Raw genomic sequence first — 15,130 nt, 5'->3', positions numbered from 1 at the left:
CCACAAGGAATGACAAAGAACATGGGCAGAAAGGAGACGGTTTCAGGCCAAGGTATCTGGAAGTTCCCAGAAGGTAGTATTTACCCTGGATTCAGAAAAGGCTATGATTAGGTCAGATGTAGAGCTGTTCTACAAATGTAAAGTCTTCTGGAAGGAACAAACTGTGTGAGCAAAAGGAAGGAAGAGAAAGAGGAGGGCCAGACCCAAACCAAAGGCACGACTGGAAGGCAAGCCCACATTAGTAGAGAGTGCCTGGTGGGCTACAGTCCGTGGGGTCACAGGGAGTTGAACACAGCTGAGAGCACACACACTCATGCACCAGATGTGACACCTTCTGGACACATGTCTTTGTTTTCTTATTTTTTATTAACTAATATATTGTTTTATTTATTTATTTGGCTGCTCTGGCTCTTAGTTGCAACACATGGGATCTTTAATCTTCATTGCAGCATGTGGGATCTAGTCCCCTGACCAGGGATCGAACCAGGCACCCTACTTTGGAAATATGAAGTCTTAGCCCCTGGACCACCAGGGAAGTTCCTGGACCTGTATCATTTCTTGATTTCTTTTCTTTTTTCTCCTAATTCCTTCACTTAAATCTTGCTCCTCCCTTGAGAGCCTGAGGCTCCCCTGAAAGCCTAATTCCTCTGAAACTTAGGCAAGATACTCATAACCTCACAGCTCCCCTCTTTGCATCCCTCTGCTGCCCCCCCACTTCTTTCCCAGCATGTGGAGGGCACAAGGGGGCATCTTTCCAAGTGGGTTTGAACCTTCCCAGGGAATGCTGATCTGGGTGCAGGATCAGAACAAAAGATGAGCTCATTTCTAACCCGGGGCGGGGAGGCTGTGACAGGTGAGATGTGACCAACTCTGACCCTGTATCAAATGTCTCTTTTCTGCACTGTGTGGAGCTGACATTTAGAGTCTCAGAGAACTCCAGGGCCAATTGTCCCACTCTGCCCTCTGTGAAAGATGCAGAAACTACACTTGGGGTCATACAGTCATTCTAGACAGCATCAAGGACCTGGCACCATTCACACGCCTGCTATTTTCTAGGTACAGATATGTCTCCATCTACAAGAACATAAGAAACTCAGAGGAAAACCCTCCCTCCCCACCACACTCTGCCCTTGTCTTAGCACAGGGCTGCTTGAGGCCAATCCTAGACAAAACTATAGGTTTGAGAGGTCAATCTGCAGCACCCTCAGCCCGCTGCCACAGCTTTTTCCAATGAATCCGCTTAATTGCCCAGAAAGCAGGAAAACATTTGCAGAATTTAATTTGCAGTGATAACCAAGCAAGTAATGCAATGCACTGTGCTTAGTCACTCAGTCATGTCCAACTCTTTGTGACCCCATGGACTGTACCCACCAGACTTCTCTGTCCATGGGGATTTTCCAGGCAAGAATATTGGAGTGGGTTGCCGTGCCCTCCTCCAGGGGATCTTCCCAAGCCAGGGATCGAACCCAGATCTCCTGCATTGCAGGCAGATTCTTTACCTTTTGAGCCACCAGGGAAGCCCAAGTAATACAATAGGAATAAAGAAATCAACTCTATTTAAAAAAAAAAAAAGACACAGATGGAGAGAGAATAAGCAAAACAGAGAGAAGAGAAAGAGGAGAAAATATAAAATGAGCATTAACATCCATGAAAACTATCTTCACCATGTCCCTGGGGTGGAGCTTGCATTCTGATTCCAGTGTGCAGATGAGAAAACTGAGGGCTTGTGTGAGTTCACCTGGAGTCAGTTTCCTGACTCCCCCTTTCCACACCTTCCCACCATGTCTATTTAGAATATGTGGGAAATTAGCAGCTGCAGTTGGAGTCAGTCTGGCCAGATGTGTCCTTGATGTGGGATCCCTGCCACTTTCCCTCTTCTGGGTTTAAAATCTCTCTTTCTGGTATTCTTGCTTGGAGAATTCCATGGACAGAGGAGCCTGGGAGGCTACAGTCCACGGGGTCGCAAAGAGTCAGAAACAACTGTGTGACTAACACAACTAACACACTAACCATGGGGTGGATCACCCCGTGAAGAATGAATGAGCACTTCCTGTTCAATTAGAGACTGAAGACCACCTGCCTCGGCCATGTAGACAGGATTCCGAGCAGCAAGGTCGTGATTGTACAGCCCCAAAGCCATCCATCAGTTCTGAAGGAACAAAAACCAAGTCATTTGATCCACCATGCTATGTGGAAAAAGCTAACAGGATGCAAAAAGATTACAACTCCACGAAACGCAAGTGGATGCCTAAGGAAAAAAACCAGAAGGAAAACTATCAAAACACGAACAATGGTTGGATTAGGATGGAGGATGATGGTGATTTATTTTCTCTAGTTCCTTATTTTCCAAATGTGTGGTAGGGTGGTGATGTTGGCAAAGGCAGTTTTATCCTTTATGGAAAATCATCTCATCCAACCCTCATCCCAGGGCAAGAAGCCTCCCTGTAACCGCTAGACTCTCTTCCAGTCCCCACATTCTGAGAGGCTCACCCAGGCCTGACACTAGGGAGGAGGGTGGTGCTGACGGATGCCTGCTGAGTGCCAGACCCTGGGCTGGCCGCCGAGCCAGAGACACAGCCCCCGCCCTCCAGAAGCCGGGTCTGCCTGGCACATTCTCTCGCTCAGTCTCTGAAATAGCCATGGAGTGGGATCTTGGGTTATTAAAGCAGGAGGTGCCGAGCAGGACTGGGACCCAGGTCTAGGGGTCTCCACTGCATGTTGCTGGAATAAGAATTCAGGGCAAGCAGGGGAGCCCCTCCCATTCCGCCCCATAATCTGATGGAATAAAGGTCAAAGCCCTGACTGGGTTGGCAGCCATGGGATAGGGTCTAACTGATCAGGCGGTGGAGGGTTTCCATACATTCAACTATGGGTCTGTGTGTGTCTGTCTGTCTGTCTGTCTCTCACACATACACACACATGGCCTGAGCTCAGGTTCAAAGCACTAGCACACTTTCTTTCCCCCAGCAAACTTCCTAATAATTCTGTCCTGAAAAAGCCAGTTCCTTGGTAATGAGCCCAACCTCACTCACATGGATCCCACAGAAGCTCTGCACAGACCCTCCAACTTTCACCCGCTCCTCAAGCCCCTCTTTCCCTCCATTTTAGACAGCTCCTTCCCCTGTCCTCAGTCCCAGCCTCCCAATCCCGTCGCCACCACCCAGCTCCACTTCCCCTGCAGAAAGGCCGCCCTGTTGTGGGGACTGGCAGAGTCCATCTCCTCACATAAAGGCTCAGTGAGGCCCGGACACACTGGAATCCAGACAGAATGGAATTTCTCCCTATTTTCTTTACAGCTGAGAAAACACACACAAACACAAGAGCATATTTATTACGATATTTCTATCCCAAAGTTTGTCTTGAAAAAAAAAAGAAGACGAAGTAAAATTAATTTCTCTGCCCACAACCCATCCCCCCACCCACCACCACCAGTGCCCACTCCCTGCCCTTTTCATTCCCGGCCGAAGCCAGGGAGAAAAACAGAGCAGACTCAAGCCCCACAGAGAACCACTGCTTCCCGGACAACGTCAGGCTTGTTCAGAGAGTGAGGGAAGAAACACAACTCTGAAAACATACAGAGAACTTCCCAGTGAAGGGTGTTCTGAGGGAAGAAGAACAGGCGGCCTTGTGTCTGCACACGGTTTCCCTGAGGCTCTAGGAAGAGAGGGCCCTGCAAGTCTAGCCCCTCCTCACAGAGGAGGAGACACCTGACCCTTTTAGCCTCCGGAGGAATAGTTCTTGGCCATGAGGGATCACACTGGGCCTGAGGAAAAGGCACCTCACGAGCCAGAACCTGGAGTCCCAGAGATTTTTTTTTTTCAAGGCAGCTTCTAAGGAGAAAAATCCCTCAGGAGAAGCTAGGAGCTGCTTCTTAAGCCTTCGGAATTTTCCAGACTTCCTACTCATCCTATGCCTCACACCTTCATCTCTGAGCCCCCAGCAGCACCCACACAGACAACCCTTTCATTCCTCAGGTGCCCACTGTATGTGGAATGAATGATGGATAGCTGTGGAAAGATCACTCAAGCAACAAACTAAGGGACTTCCCTGGTGGTCTAGCGGCTAAGACTCTGCACTCCCAATGCAGGGGACCTGGGTTCAATCGCTGGTCAGGGAACTAGATACCACATGCCGCAAATAAAGATCCTGCAACTGAGACCCAGCACAGCCAAAAAAAAAAAAAAAAATACATCTAAAAAGAAAAAACAAATTTTAAAGAATGACAGACTGGGATCACCCACGAGGGTCCCCAGAGTCCTGGCCCTACCCACTCCCTTCCCCACAGTCTAAGGGTGAGAACCTCAGAGGCCCTCATCCTCAAATCCGTCCAGCCACAGCTGATGGTAACTGAGTCAGTAGAGACTCCTACTGGGTCATCAGACACTGACAGAGTCCAGGTCAGGGACACTGGCTGTAGCCTCAGTCGGGCATTGCACTCAGCCTGTGAAAGCTCCCTTCCTGTCTTTAGGGCACGTGTCATGGGGTGCAAGTCACAAGTGTCCGCAGTGTGACTGCATACTCTAGCCAGCGGCGCCCTGGCCACATTTTAGAACCATCTAGGGAGTTTTTAAAATGTCTGAGGACCAGGCTGAAGCCCAGGTGATTTCAGTGTGCAACCCAAGTTGAGAACCATCCCTCTGGTTGATCTCTTGTAAGTTCAGATGGGTCTTCTTGAGGTCTGAGTACTCTGGCCCACTCAGTCAGGGTTCCAGTTACGCAGGGGGCTCCCTTTACATTTTGTCATCACAGATTAGTATACTTTGTGGGACAGTTTTCCAACAGAAGACAGTAAGGAAAGTTTGTTTCTCTAATTCATATGAAGTCATTGTTTGGGCCAATAGGGGTTGCTTCAGGGGTCCTAGGCTGTCATCTCCTTCATGGTGCTAGCGATAAAGAACTTGCCTGCTAATGCAGGAGATGTAAGAGAGGCAAGTTCAAGCCCTGGTTAAGAAGACCCCCTTGGGGAGAGAATGGCAACACACAGTATTCTTGCCTGGAGAATCCCATGGACAGAGGAGCCTGGAAGGCTACAGTCCATAGGGTCACAGAGTCAGACATGACTAAATTGACTTAGCACATATCCCACAGAGCAATCTGGGTGAGCATCCTTCCCCTGACTTGAATGAGACCCCTGAATTGTGCCCCAAATCTTGGTACATTCTCTGTCCTAAGACACACAAATTCCTCAATTTGAAGTTGATGGCAGGTTCAGATTTCATCAAGGAGATGGGGTAACTCGTGTCACTTTTCTGGGCCTGGGAAACTGTGTTAGTCAGGGTTCTCCAGAGAAACAGAACTATTTGGTTGTGCATATACATATAGAAAGAGATTTATTCTAAGGAATTAGCTCAGATGATTATGAAGGTTTTTGGCAAGCTAACAAATTGGCTCAAATGGTAAAGAATCTGCCTGCAATGTAGGAAACCCAGGTTCAGTCCCTGGGTCAGGAAGATTCCCCTGGAGGAGGAAATGGCAGCCCATTTCAGTATCCTCACCTGGAGAATTCCATGGAGAGAGGAGCCTGGTGGGCTACAGAGCATAAAGTTGCAAAGAGTTGGACACACCTCAGTGACTAACACTTTCACTTGGCAAGCTAGAGAGCCAGGGTGTGAAACCTTGAAACCAAGAAGAAGCAGTGTTTCAGTTTAAGTCTGAAGGCAGTTTGGTGAACATCAGGCAAGAGACATTATCTCTTATTCAGCCACTGGGGGCAATGCAGGCCTTCGCGATTAGGTGAGGCCCACCCACACTGGCAGGGCATCTGCTGTACTTAGTCTGCCGATTTAAATGTTCATCTCCTCCCAAGACACCCTCACAGACACACCCAGAATAACATTTGACCAAATATTTGAGCACCTCATGGACCAGTCAAGTTGACACATAAAATCAACCATCCCAGGGATCCTTTAGGATGAAACTTTACTGGTTAGAAGATGAGAGGTTCCCTAGAAAAAACAGGAGGAGATAAATTTAATTACAGCCTCACACCAGTAACTAAACTAAGGAATCCATGAAGGTTTTATGAGGACAGGATTCTTGGAGAAGATATCTCTCAGATCACAATGCAGCCTCATTTTTTTTTCCAATAAAATCTCTTTATTTTTCTTTGCAGTCACATATGTAAGATAAACAGTAAATCAGTTGAAGATATTTTATAATCCTTAATGTGTGTGTATGTATGTATACACTAAGTCACTCATTCGTGTCTGACTCTTTATAGCTCTTTAGATAAATATCTGTTGTTTTATTTAATCACAAAAGCTATGCATGCTTATCATAGACACTTTTATAAAACATGAAAAAAAATCCAAAGTGCAAAATAAAATTATCCATAAAGCCATTGTTCAAGTATAATCATTATCACTTTTTTAAAATTAGCCTCCTTATTTGATGTTATTTCAGATCCATGGATGAGGAGTTTATCACACTTGTCACGTGACACATGACCCTCAACCTCACTGTATCTGAACCTCCCAATAACATCTCTGTTCCCCTCTCTTCCAGGTGAACTATGACCACTTTACTCTTGGTGTTTGTGACTCTGAGGGTCATCGCAGCAGCCATCTCAGTAGAAGTTTCAGGTGAGGACATCCCCACGCGTGTCTCATTTACCCAGCAGGCACTGAGGCCTGAACTCGGGAGATGGAGACCAAGCCTGGCACTGATAGTCCTGGTGCTTGATCTGGGCCATCACTTTAGAGGCCCTCCTCTCTGACTCTCCTACAGCCCCAACATTCCCTAAAAATGAGGAATTGTAGGACCAGTGATATGTGTCCACCCCACTCTATGCTCCCTCTGGGTACCCAGGATGCCCAGAATTCCCTGTGCAGCTGGACCCAAGTCATTTTTAGGGCTGCATGGTTTGCTCCTCTGGGTCCATCCTTCCATGAAAGGACCACCCACCACCACCAGTCTGAGCCACCAGAAGGCCAGAGGGAGCGGTGAAGGGGTGGCTGTTCAGACAGAGCTGGGTTGTGAGGGCCTGGATTAATACAGACGCTTCACAGTGCAGAGCCGTGGAGGGAATAAAAGGGGTCCTGATTCCCTCTCTCCAGCGTGGCCACCACATCCCAGTGCAAAACTCTAGGGATCCAAGAATTCTAAATTTGAATCTGGTTTTTAATTTTGAAAGGTATCATTGTCAAATAAGAAGATAGAACATTTTTTTTAAACAATCTGTTGGCTTGATTTGTAGCTTTTAAACATTTAGACATATGATCCCTGAGTCTCCACTTGTGCTCTTGCCCTGAGACCCTTGAGTACCCAGCTGGCTGTACCCTGGGGTGATTTGCCCACACAGGCCAACCATCTCTTGAGGGTTGGTTGAGAGCTTTAAAAACTGCAGAGCTGGGTGCTGCTGTCACTTCCAGTTGTCCCTGGAGAACCGTACGTGTGTGATCAGTCACTGTAGTCATGTCTGACTCTTTGTGACCCCATGGACTATAGCCCACCAGGTTCCTCTGTCCATAGGATTCTCTAGGCAAGAATACTGGAGTGGATTGCCACACCCGCCTTCAGAGGATCTTCCTGACCCAGGGGTTGAACCTGAGTCTCTTATGTCTCCTGCATCGGCAGGTGGGTTCTTTACCACTAGTGCTACCTGGGAAGAACCTGCCCTGGAGAGCTACCACCACTAAAACCACGCTCTGTGCTGTGCTAGGGCGGAGCCTCAGAGGGATATTTCCGTGAAGGGCCTGCTAGTGATCCCCCAGGATATCAAAAGGTTAGGGCTGGACCCCAAACATTCCTGGCTCCCTCTTTCCTGCCGTGCTATGTATCTGCCACCCACAAATATCTGAAACATTTTTATGGTCAACCTGCAGGCTCTCCTGGAAAAAAAAGTTTGGTAAGTATATGACTGTTCATAAAAGTGCTGTTTTTTCAAAGGCTCTTTCTTTCCAATACCAGGAAGATTTTTGACTTCTAAGAGAATTTGCAAACTCTCTGCATCTTCCCTATCAATACTATCTAGGTTTGTTGTCTTTTTTTTTTATGGAGTCTAATCATATCCCAACCCCACCCCAGGCTGACTCTTTGCAGACTTAAACGTCTGATTTTCACTGATGCCTCTCCAACTAGGCCCCTGATCCCCCAACAACAGAAGAGAATGACTAGTCCTTCTGCAAGGTCAGGATGAAGCCCAAAGCAGACCTCCTTAAATGTTTGATATTTTTATATCTTAGCTTTACAAGCTGTATAAATTTTTTCTTCCCCATAGTAATTTTTTCTTGATGTAGTTCAGTCACTAAGTCATGTCCAACTCTTTGCAACCCCATGGACTGCAGCACCCCAGGCTTCTCTGTTCTTCACCATCTCCTGGAGCTAGCTCAGACTCATGTCCATTGAGTCGGTGACGCCATCCAACCATCTCATCCTCTATCATCCCCTTCTCCTCCTGCCTTCAGTCTTTCCCAGCATCAGGGTCTTTTCCAATGAGTCAGCTCTTCACATCAGGTGGCCAAAGTACTGGAGCTTCTCCCCCAAAGTAACTTTTTACCAATATTTGAGTCAAGCTGTCACTCCAGAAAGATGGATTCTGTTTATCCCATGGCTTGTCACTCCAGAAAGATGGGTTCTGTTTATCCCATGGCTTGGCATCACCTAGGGTACCCCAGTTTGAGAAACAAAGAGGTACGCCTTTGAACTTATCGATGGCCCCCTCTGCAACCCTTTCTGGCTCCATAGTTCCCGTCTTGAGACAGAGAGACCAGGGGGTCTTGAGGAAGCTGCTCTAGAAAGGGAATTCCTTATGACACAGGAGGCTTCCCCAGCACCAGCACGGACACTGTCATTTCCAGAAGGACCGACAGAGAGGCTGGGTGGTCCTCTCTGGGCACTAACGGGTCTGTCTCCCGCCCCCGTGTCTCCCCGCACAGAACCTGACAACTCGCTGAGTGTCAGCATCCCTGAACCGTCCCCGCTGCGGGTCCTCCTGGGGAGCTCCCTCACCATCCCCTGCTACTTCATCGACCCCATGCACCCCGTGACCACCGCCCCCTCCACTGCCCCCCTCGCCCCGAGAATCAAGTGGAGCCGCATTTCCAAGGAGAAGGAGGTGGTGCTGCTGGTGGCCACTGAAGGGCGGGTGCGGGTCAACAGCGCCTACCAAGACAAGGTCACGCTGCCCAACTACCCCGCCATCCCCAGCGATGCCACCCTGGAAATCCAGAACCTGCGCTCCAATGACTCCGGGATCTATCGCTGCGAGGTGATGCACGGCATCGAGGACAGCCAGGCCACCCTGGAGGTTGTGGTGAAAGGTGAGAGTCTGCCCCGGGGGAACCCTACTTCACCTACAGAAAAAACCAGAATGCCATCCTCACTGATGGGCACCCAGGCTGGCTGGCTTGCAAACCCCAGCTCCTCCTCCTGCCAGTTTGCACCTTGGTTGAGTTACTTAACTTCAGTTGCTTCCTCTGTAACGCGAAGCTAGTAACATCACTCTCACTGGACTTTGAGTGAATTAAATACTCCGTGGCCACAGTCATGTGTAATGAATGACAATCTGTGCTTCCCAACAGTCTTGTGATTTGATTGCTTTATGATCATCCCCATTTTACAGACAAGCAAACTGAGGTTAAGTGACTTGCCTGAAGTTTCCCAGGAAGGGAGCCTGAGCATCTCCTGACTCTCCACCCAGGTGTCCCTCCCCCACTTCCAGTTCCAGAAGCCAAAGAAAGGGATGAGGACTTTCTGGTCCCCTGCCCTCGATGGACTAAGGAATATGGGTGTGTTCTTGGTAGGCTTCAGGACTTCAGTCAGCACCAAGTTTTTCCTGTTGGGTGGTTGTTGCTCATTTGCTCAGTTCTGCAGCATGCCAGGCTTCCCTGTCCTTCACTATCTCCTGGAGTTTTCTCAAACTCATGTCCATTGAGTTGATGATGCCATCCAGCCATCTCATCCTCTGTTTCCCTCTTCTCCTCCTGTCTTCACTCTTTCCCAGCATCAGTGTGTTTTCCAGTGAGGTGACGTTTCACATCAGGTGGCCAGAGTGTTGGAGCTTCAGCTCCAGCATCAGTACTTCCAGTGAATATTCAGGGTTGATTTCCTTTAGGATTGACTGGTTTAATCTCCTTTCTGTCCAAGGGATTCTCAAGAGTCTTCTCCAGCACCACAATTCGAAAACATCAATTCTTTGGTGCTCAACACTCTCCAAAAGGCGGTCTGCTCCTACCTGTGCCTTAAACAAGACTCTCACTGGGATGGCTCTGGGCTGAGGGAGCTTCTTTCTGCAAAGCAAATATGGGGTCCTGGAATGATATGAAAAATTATGAGGAAGGCAGATTTTGATCCAAGTCAAATAACCTGATTACCAGAATTATCACAGGTTTCCAAAAAGATGCCTTGTAAGGTAATGAGCTCCCTGTTAATAGAAATATTCTAGCAAAGGCAGAAGGACCCCATGCAGATAGGGAGCTAGAATCCACCCATCAGCTGGAGGCCCAGCCCAGATGTCTGTATGCCCCCTTGGCTCTCCCTGATTCTATGAGGGCCTGGATGAGTGGAGGCTGTGCTGACCTGCCCTCTCGCTCTCCTGTGTCTTGCAGGCATCGTGTTCCATTACAGAGCCATCTCCACGCGCTACACCCTGGACTTTGACAGGGCTCAGCGGGCCTGCCTGCAGAACAGCGCCATCATCGCCACACCCGAGCAGCTGCAGGCCGCCTATGAGGACGGCTTCCACCAGTGCGACGCAGGCTGGCTGGCCGATCAGACTGTCAGGTGAGCCCCGGGGCCACCATCGGAGTGAGTGGGAGATGGACTGGAACGCTGACCAGCACTGAGCTGGTGCCAGCCTGACACCAAGGCCAACCTGGGCTGGGGCTGGACAGATGCCTTGGCCAGTTCAAGGTCAGGTCCCAAATCCTTGGTCCTCTGTCCTGTGGTGGATGAATGATCACTAGCAGCATAGCTCTACATGAGCATTTTCTCCATGCAAATTTTACATCATTATTCTTCCTACTCATTTTTCCCTTTACATCTTTTTTAAATTTTGGTGTTTAATATTTTTGTGAACCACTTTCTATTCTGTTTTTTAATAGGGCAAGACACATGTAAATTAATCTTTTTGACTCATTTTTGCCTGAGCACAGCTGCTAAGGGGTGGGTTGCCCAGCAAGACAGACAGAGCCTTACCTTCAAGGGAGGGCAATCATGTAAGCAAGACTATAAAAGCAAGATGAGACAATTCTTTCGAGGTGGATCAAAGCTCCAAATGCAAAAGCCAGAACCACAAAGCCACAAGAAGAAAACAAAGGGAAATAGCTCTGTAATACTGGGATAGGCAAAAGATCTCAGGATAAAAAAAGCCATTAACCATTAAAAAAAAAAAAAAAGGCAAGATGATTCAACAGCCTAGCATAGTGCAAGAGACCACACCTCAGATACAGGAGGTATCTATATACCTCAACCCCCAGTTCTGATACTCAGAGGCTGTGTGACTTTGAACAAATTGTTTAACATCTCTGGGCCCCACTTTCTTATGGTTCAGAGTGGTTATAGCACCTTCCTCCTTAGGTTGATATGAGACTCCAGTGATACAGAGCAGGGTTCAGCAAACTATGGCTCATGGGTCAAGTCCAACCCACTCCTTGTTTCTGTAAACAAAGCTTTATGGGAACACAGCCACACTTGTTCTTTTGTCTGTGGTTGCTTCGTTTGCACTAGGATGGCAAGGTTGAGTGGTTGGTCACAGTGGAGACCCTCTGGCCTGCAAGACCTGAAATATTTACTATCCATCCTTTTACAGAAAAGGTTTTCAAACCCCTGATAGAACATGTTTGGTACAATAAATTTTCAGTCAAAGGGGCTGCCTTCTGTCACCAATAGTGATGAAAACATCTATCTCAATAAACCCGGGCAAAAACTGTAGAAACAAGTAGCCCACAGATCTCAGCAGATCCCAGCAAACACACCAGTAAGTCACTGCTTCCTCCCACAAGGGAGTAGGGTACAAGGTCACCGGCCCCCTCTGTCCCCCGCGTGTCACATCCCTACTTTGGGTTCCCGGCAGGTACCCCATCCACACTCCAAGGGAAGGTTGCTATGGAGACAAGGATGAGTTTCCTGGTGTGAGAACCTATGGCATCCGTGACACCAATGAAACCTATGATGTGTACTGCTTCGCGGAGGAGATGGAGGGTGAGGCCACCCCCTACCCTCCCAAGAGCCCCTTGGGAGGCTCTTCCCCTTCTTCCTGCTGCCCATCCCCTTCTTCCTGCTATCCATCCCCTTCTTCCTGCTGACTCTCGGAGTCATGCGGGCCTCTTCCTGGGCAGGGCACTAACCCAGGATACCATACCCTACCTCGACACCCCTCCCAACACCCCCATTCTTCCCCTGAAATATAGACATGTGGGACCAGGGCTTTGCCCAGTTAAAGACCAAACCCAGAGGAACCTGGGGATCTCCCTGGGGACTCAGGGCAGACATGGGAAGGAGCTCCTTACCCTGCCGGCTGTCTTTTGCAGGCGAGGTCTTCTATGCAACATCCCCGGAGAAGTTCACCTTTCAGGAGGCAGCCAACGAGTGCCGGAGGCTGGGCGCCCGGCTGGCCACCACGGGCCAACTCTACCTGGCCTGGCAAGGCGGCATGGACATGTGCAGCGCCGGCTGGCTAGCTGACCGCAGCGTGCGATACCCCATCTCCAAGGCCCGGCCGAACTGCGGGGGCAACCTCCTGGGAGTGAGGACCGTCTACCTGCACGCCAACCAGACAGGCTACCCTGACCCTTCATCCCGCTACGACGCCATCTGCTACACAGGTAGGAATGGCCTGGAGGCATTTCGGAGGGGGAGTTGCCACCAAAATGGAGACCCAGAGGATGAGATCTTAGAATGGGGAGTTGGGTTTTACCTCCTTCAAGTGTCCACTGGGTACCTGAACCCCATATCTCAGCACCCCCTATTTTCATGGGTTCCTTGGGGAGCTAGAATCACTGCAACCTGCAATACCCAGTCCTATCTCATCAGCCCAGAATTGGGGGAAAACATGAGATTCAGAGACTGTTTTCTCAAGTTTGAAACGTTTCTGCCACTCACTCCTGGGCAGCTGTGACAAAGTCAAGGCCCTGAGCCTCACTTTCCTCATCTGTCTAACGAGAAGATGTGGGGCCTGACTTGAGACCATGCACCACAGGAGGGCGCTGTGATTTGCCCTTTTTTAAATTTTAAAAGTATTTATTTTTTAATTGAAGGATAATTGCTCTACAGAATTGAGTTGCTTTCTGTCAAACATTCAGCCATAGGTATACATATGTCCCCTCCCTCTTGAGCCTCCCTCCCACCTTCCTCTCCACAGTTGCCCTTTTAATTGAATTCACTTCAAAATGAGGGCCATAGTGTTACTTAAGAGTGGGAAAAAGTTTTTGACAAGGACTTTATTGTGAACATTTAGACTAAAACTTTTAAAAATGTTTTTATCCTGTATTTTACACTGTCTAGGGTTATTTGTGCAAAAATAACTAGAATTACCCCCAAAAGCTTCTCTTCACTTTTCAATATTCCCACCACCCTGTTTGCAGTTGTAGCATCCTCATGGATGCTCTCTTTATTAATTACTAAGTGGCTCGTTTGTTCATGACTGAGGCAGGCAGTTCTCTCATGGCACTTTGATCAATTTCATGAGCTCCTGCATCTTTGGGAAGATTTTTTCATTTCTTTTTCTGATTGATTTACATTGTCCCATTGGCTAGTTCTAACATCAGAGGGTCAGCAGGTGCTCACAAGATAGTAAGGAAGCAACTGGCTGGCATTACACAGGAAGGGATGTTGGAACAAGATGGTTTTAATAAACAGTGAGCTGATTGGTCAGGGTTTTGTGCTATGGTGACTGCATATTTTTGCAATCTAGGGCACCCCTATAATAAATACTCAAGCTATTGAGGTCTCCAGCAATGGGCCCGGCCAGGTGCCTGGCACACAGTAGGTGCTTTCTTTTCTTAGCAGAGGAAGGGGGCATCTGATATTCATCTCCATCAAGCCAGCTCCAGGCCAAGCACTAATGCTTGTCTCTGCCCCCTGCCCCCTGCCCCAGGTGAAGACTTTGTAGACATCCCAGAAAACTTTTTCGGGGTGGGCGGCGAGGAGGACATCACTATCCAGACGGTGACCTGGCCTGACGTGGAGCTGCCCCTGCCCCGAAACATAACCGAGGGTGAAGCCCGAGGCAACGTGATCCTCACGGCGAAGCCCGACTTTGAAGTCTCTCCCACCGCCCCGGAACCCGAAGAGCCTTTCACGTTTGTCCCTGAAGTAAGGGCCACTGCATTCCCCGCAGTGGAGAACAGGACTGGAGAGGCCACCCGGCCCTGGGCCTTTCCCGGAGAGTCCACGCCCGGCCTGGAAGCCCCCACGGCCTTCACCAGCGAGGACCTCGTCGTGCAGGTGACCTTAGCCCCAGGTGCAGCCGAGGTCCCTGGGCAGCCACGACTGCCAGGGGGTAAGTGTCCACCCCTCAGGGGCTGCATCCAGGGCTGGGGAAAGGGCTTGGTCTGGGGTCTTCTATGTGCAGTTCAGGAAGCGGTCAGTCACTCAGTCATTCCCACTCTTTGCGACCCTGTGGACTGTGCCTGCCAGGCTCCTCTGTCCATGGAATTCTCCAGGCAAGGATGCTGGAGTGGGTTGCCATTTCCCTTCTCCGGGGGATCTTCCCAGCCCAGGGAATCGAACCTGCGTCTCCTGTGCTGGCAGGCAGATTCTTTACCACTGAGCCACCTGGGTGGAGGTTCTTCTGTACTCTCAGCTTCACCTGGGATGTGAGACAAGCGTCCCACCTCTCAGACTCAGCTCTCCTCACTTGTGAAACAAGGAACAAAGGGGATGGGCCACACCAGTGATGCTCACGCTCTTTTATGTGTGTGCGGCTCTCTGTCCCAAAGCATTTCCTTCAAATGAAGTCAGACGTAAAAACCAGTGAATGTATCGACAGGTAGAGGTGAAGGGCAAAGGAAAACCAGGGCCCTTCTGCCCACGGGCCCTCCTCGCCCCAACAGGCACTTCAGCCGCCGAGCTCAGCTGCACTGGCTACCCTCAGGGCTTCTCACGGCACTGGCCTTCCAGAACAGGGGTCTGCAAACTGTGGTCCACGGACCAAACCTAGCCCTAGCCCATGTTCCGTTTTTCTGTGGCC

General features: G+C 49.3%; 1 protein-coding gene across 19 annotated transcripts in view; it reads left to right on the top strand.

Annotated features, from left to right (window-relative positions):
* Positions 1–15,130, top strand: part of ACAN (aggrecan) — a 68,801-nt gene that overhangs the window by 21,074 nt on the left and 32,597 nt on the right. For 18 of the 19 annotated variants that reach the window (XM_043489834.1, XM_043489833.1, XM_043489831.1 and 15 more), the window contains exons 2-7: positions 6,505–6,581; positions 8,877–9,260; positions 10,548–10,722; positions 12,014–12,141; positions 12,471–12,764; positions 14,036–14,440. In XM_043489834.1, the coding sequence (XP_043345769.1) occupies positions 6,512–6,581; positions 8,877–9,260; positions 10,548–10,722; positions 12,014–12,141; positions 12,471–12,764; positions 14,036–14,440 (1,456 nt within the window). In that variant the 5' untranslated portion in view covers positions 6,505–6,511. Of the gene's footprint in view, positions 1–6,504; positions 6,582–7,518; positions 7,576–8,876; positions 9,261–10,547; positions 10,723–12,013; positions 12,142–12,470; positions 12,765–14,035; positions 14,441–15,130 lie in introns of those variants that run through there. The other variant, XM_043489829.1, reaches the window with a different exon arrangement.

This window comes from Cervus canadensis, chromosome 17, assembly GCF_019320065.1.
Source record: "Cervus canadensis isolate Bull #8, Minnesota chromosome 17, ASM1932006v1, whole genome shotgun sequence".
Lineage (NCBI taxonomy): Eukaryota > Metazoa > Chordata > Mammalia > Artiodactyla > Cervidae > Cervus > Cervus canadensis.
This window is presented reverse-complemented; position numbering and strand designations above follow the sequence as displayed.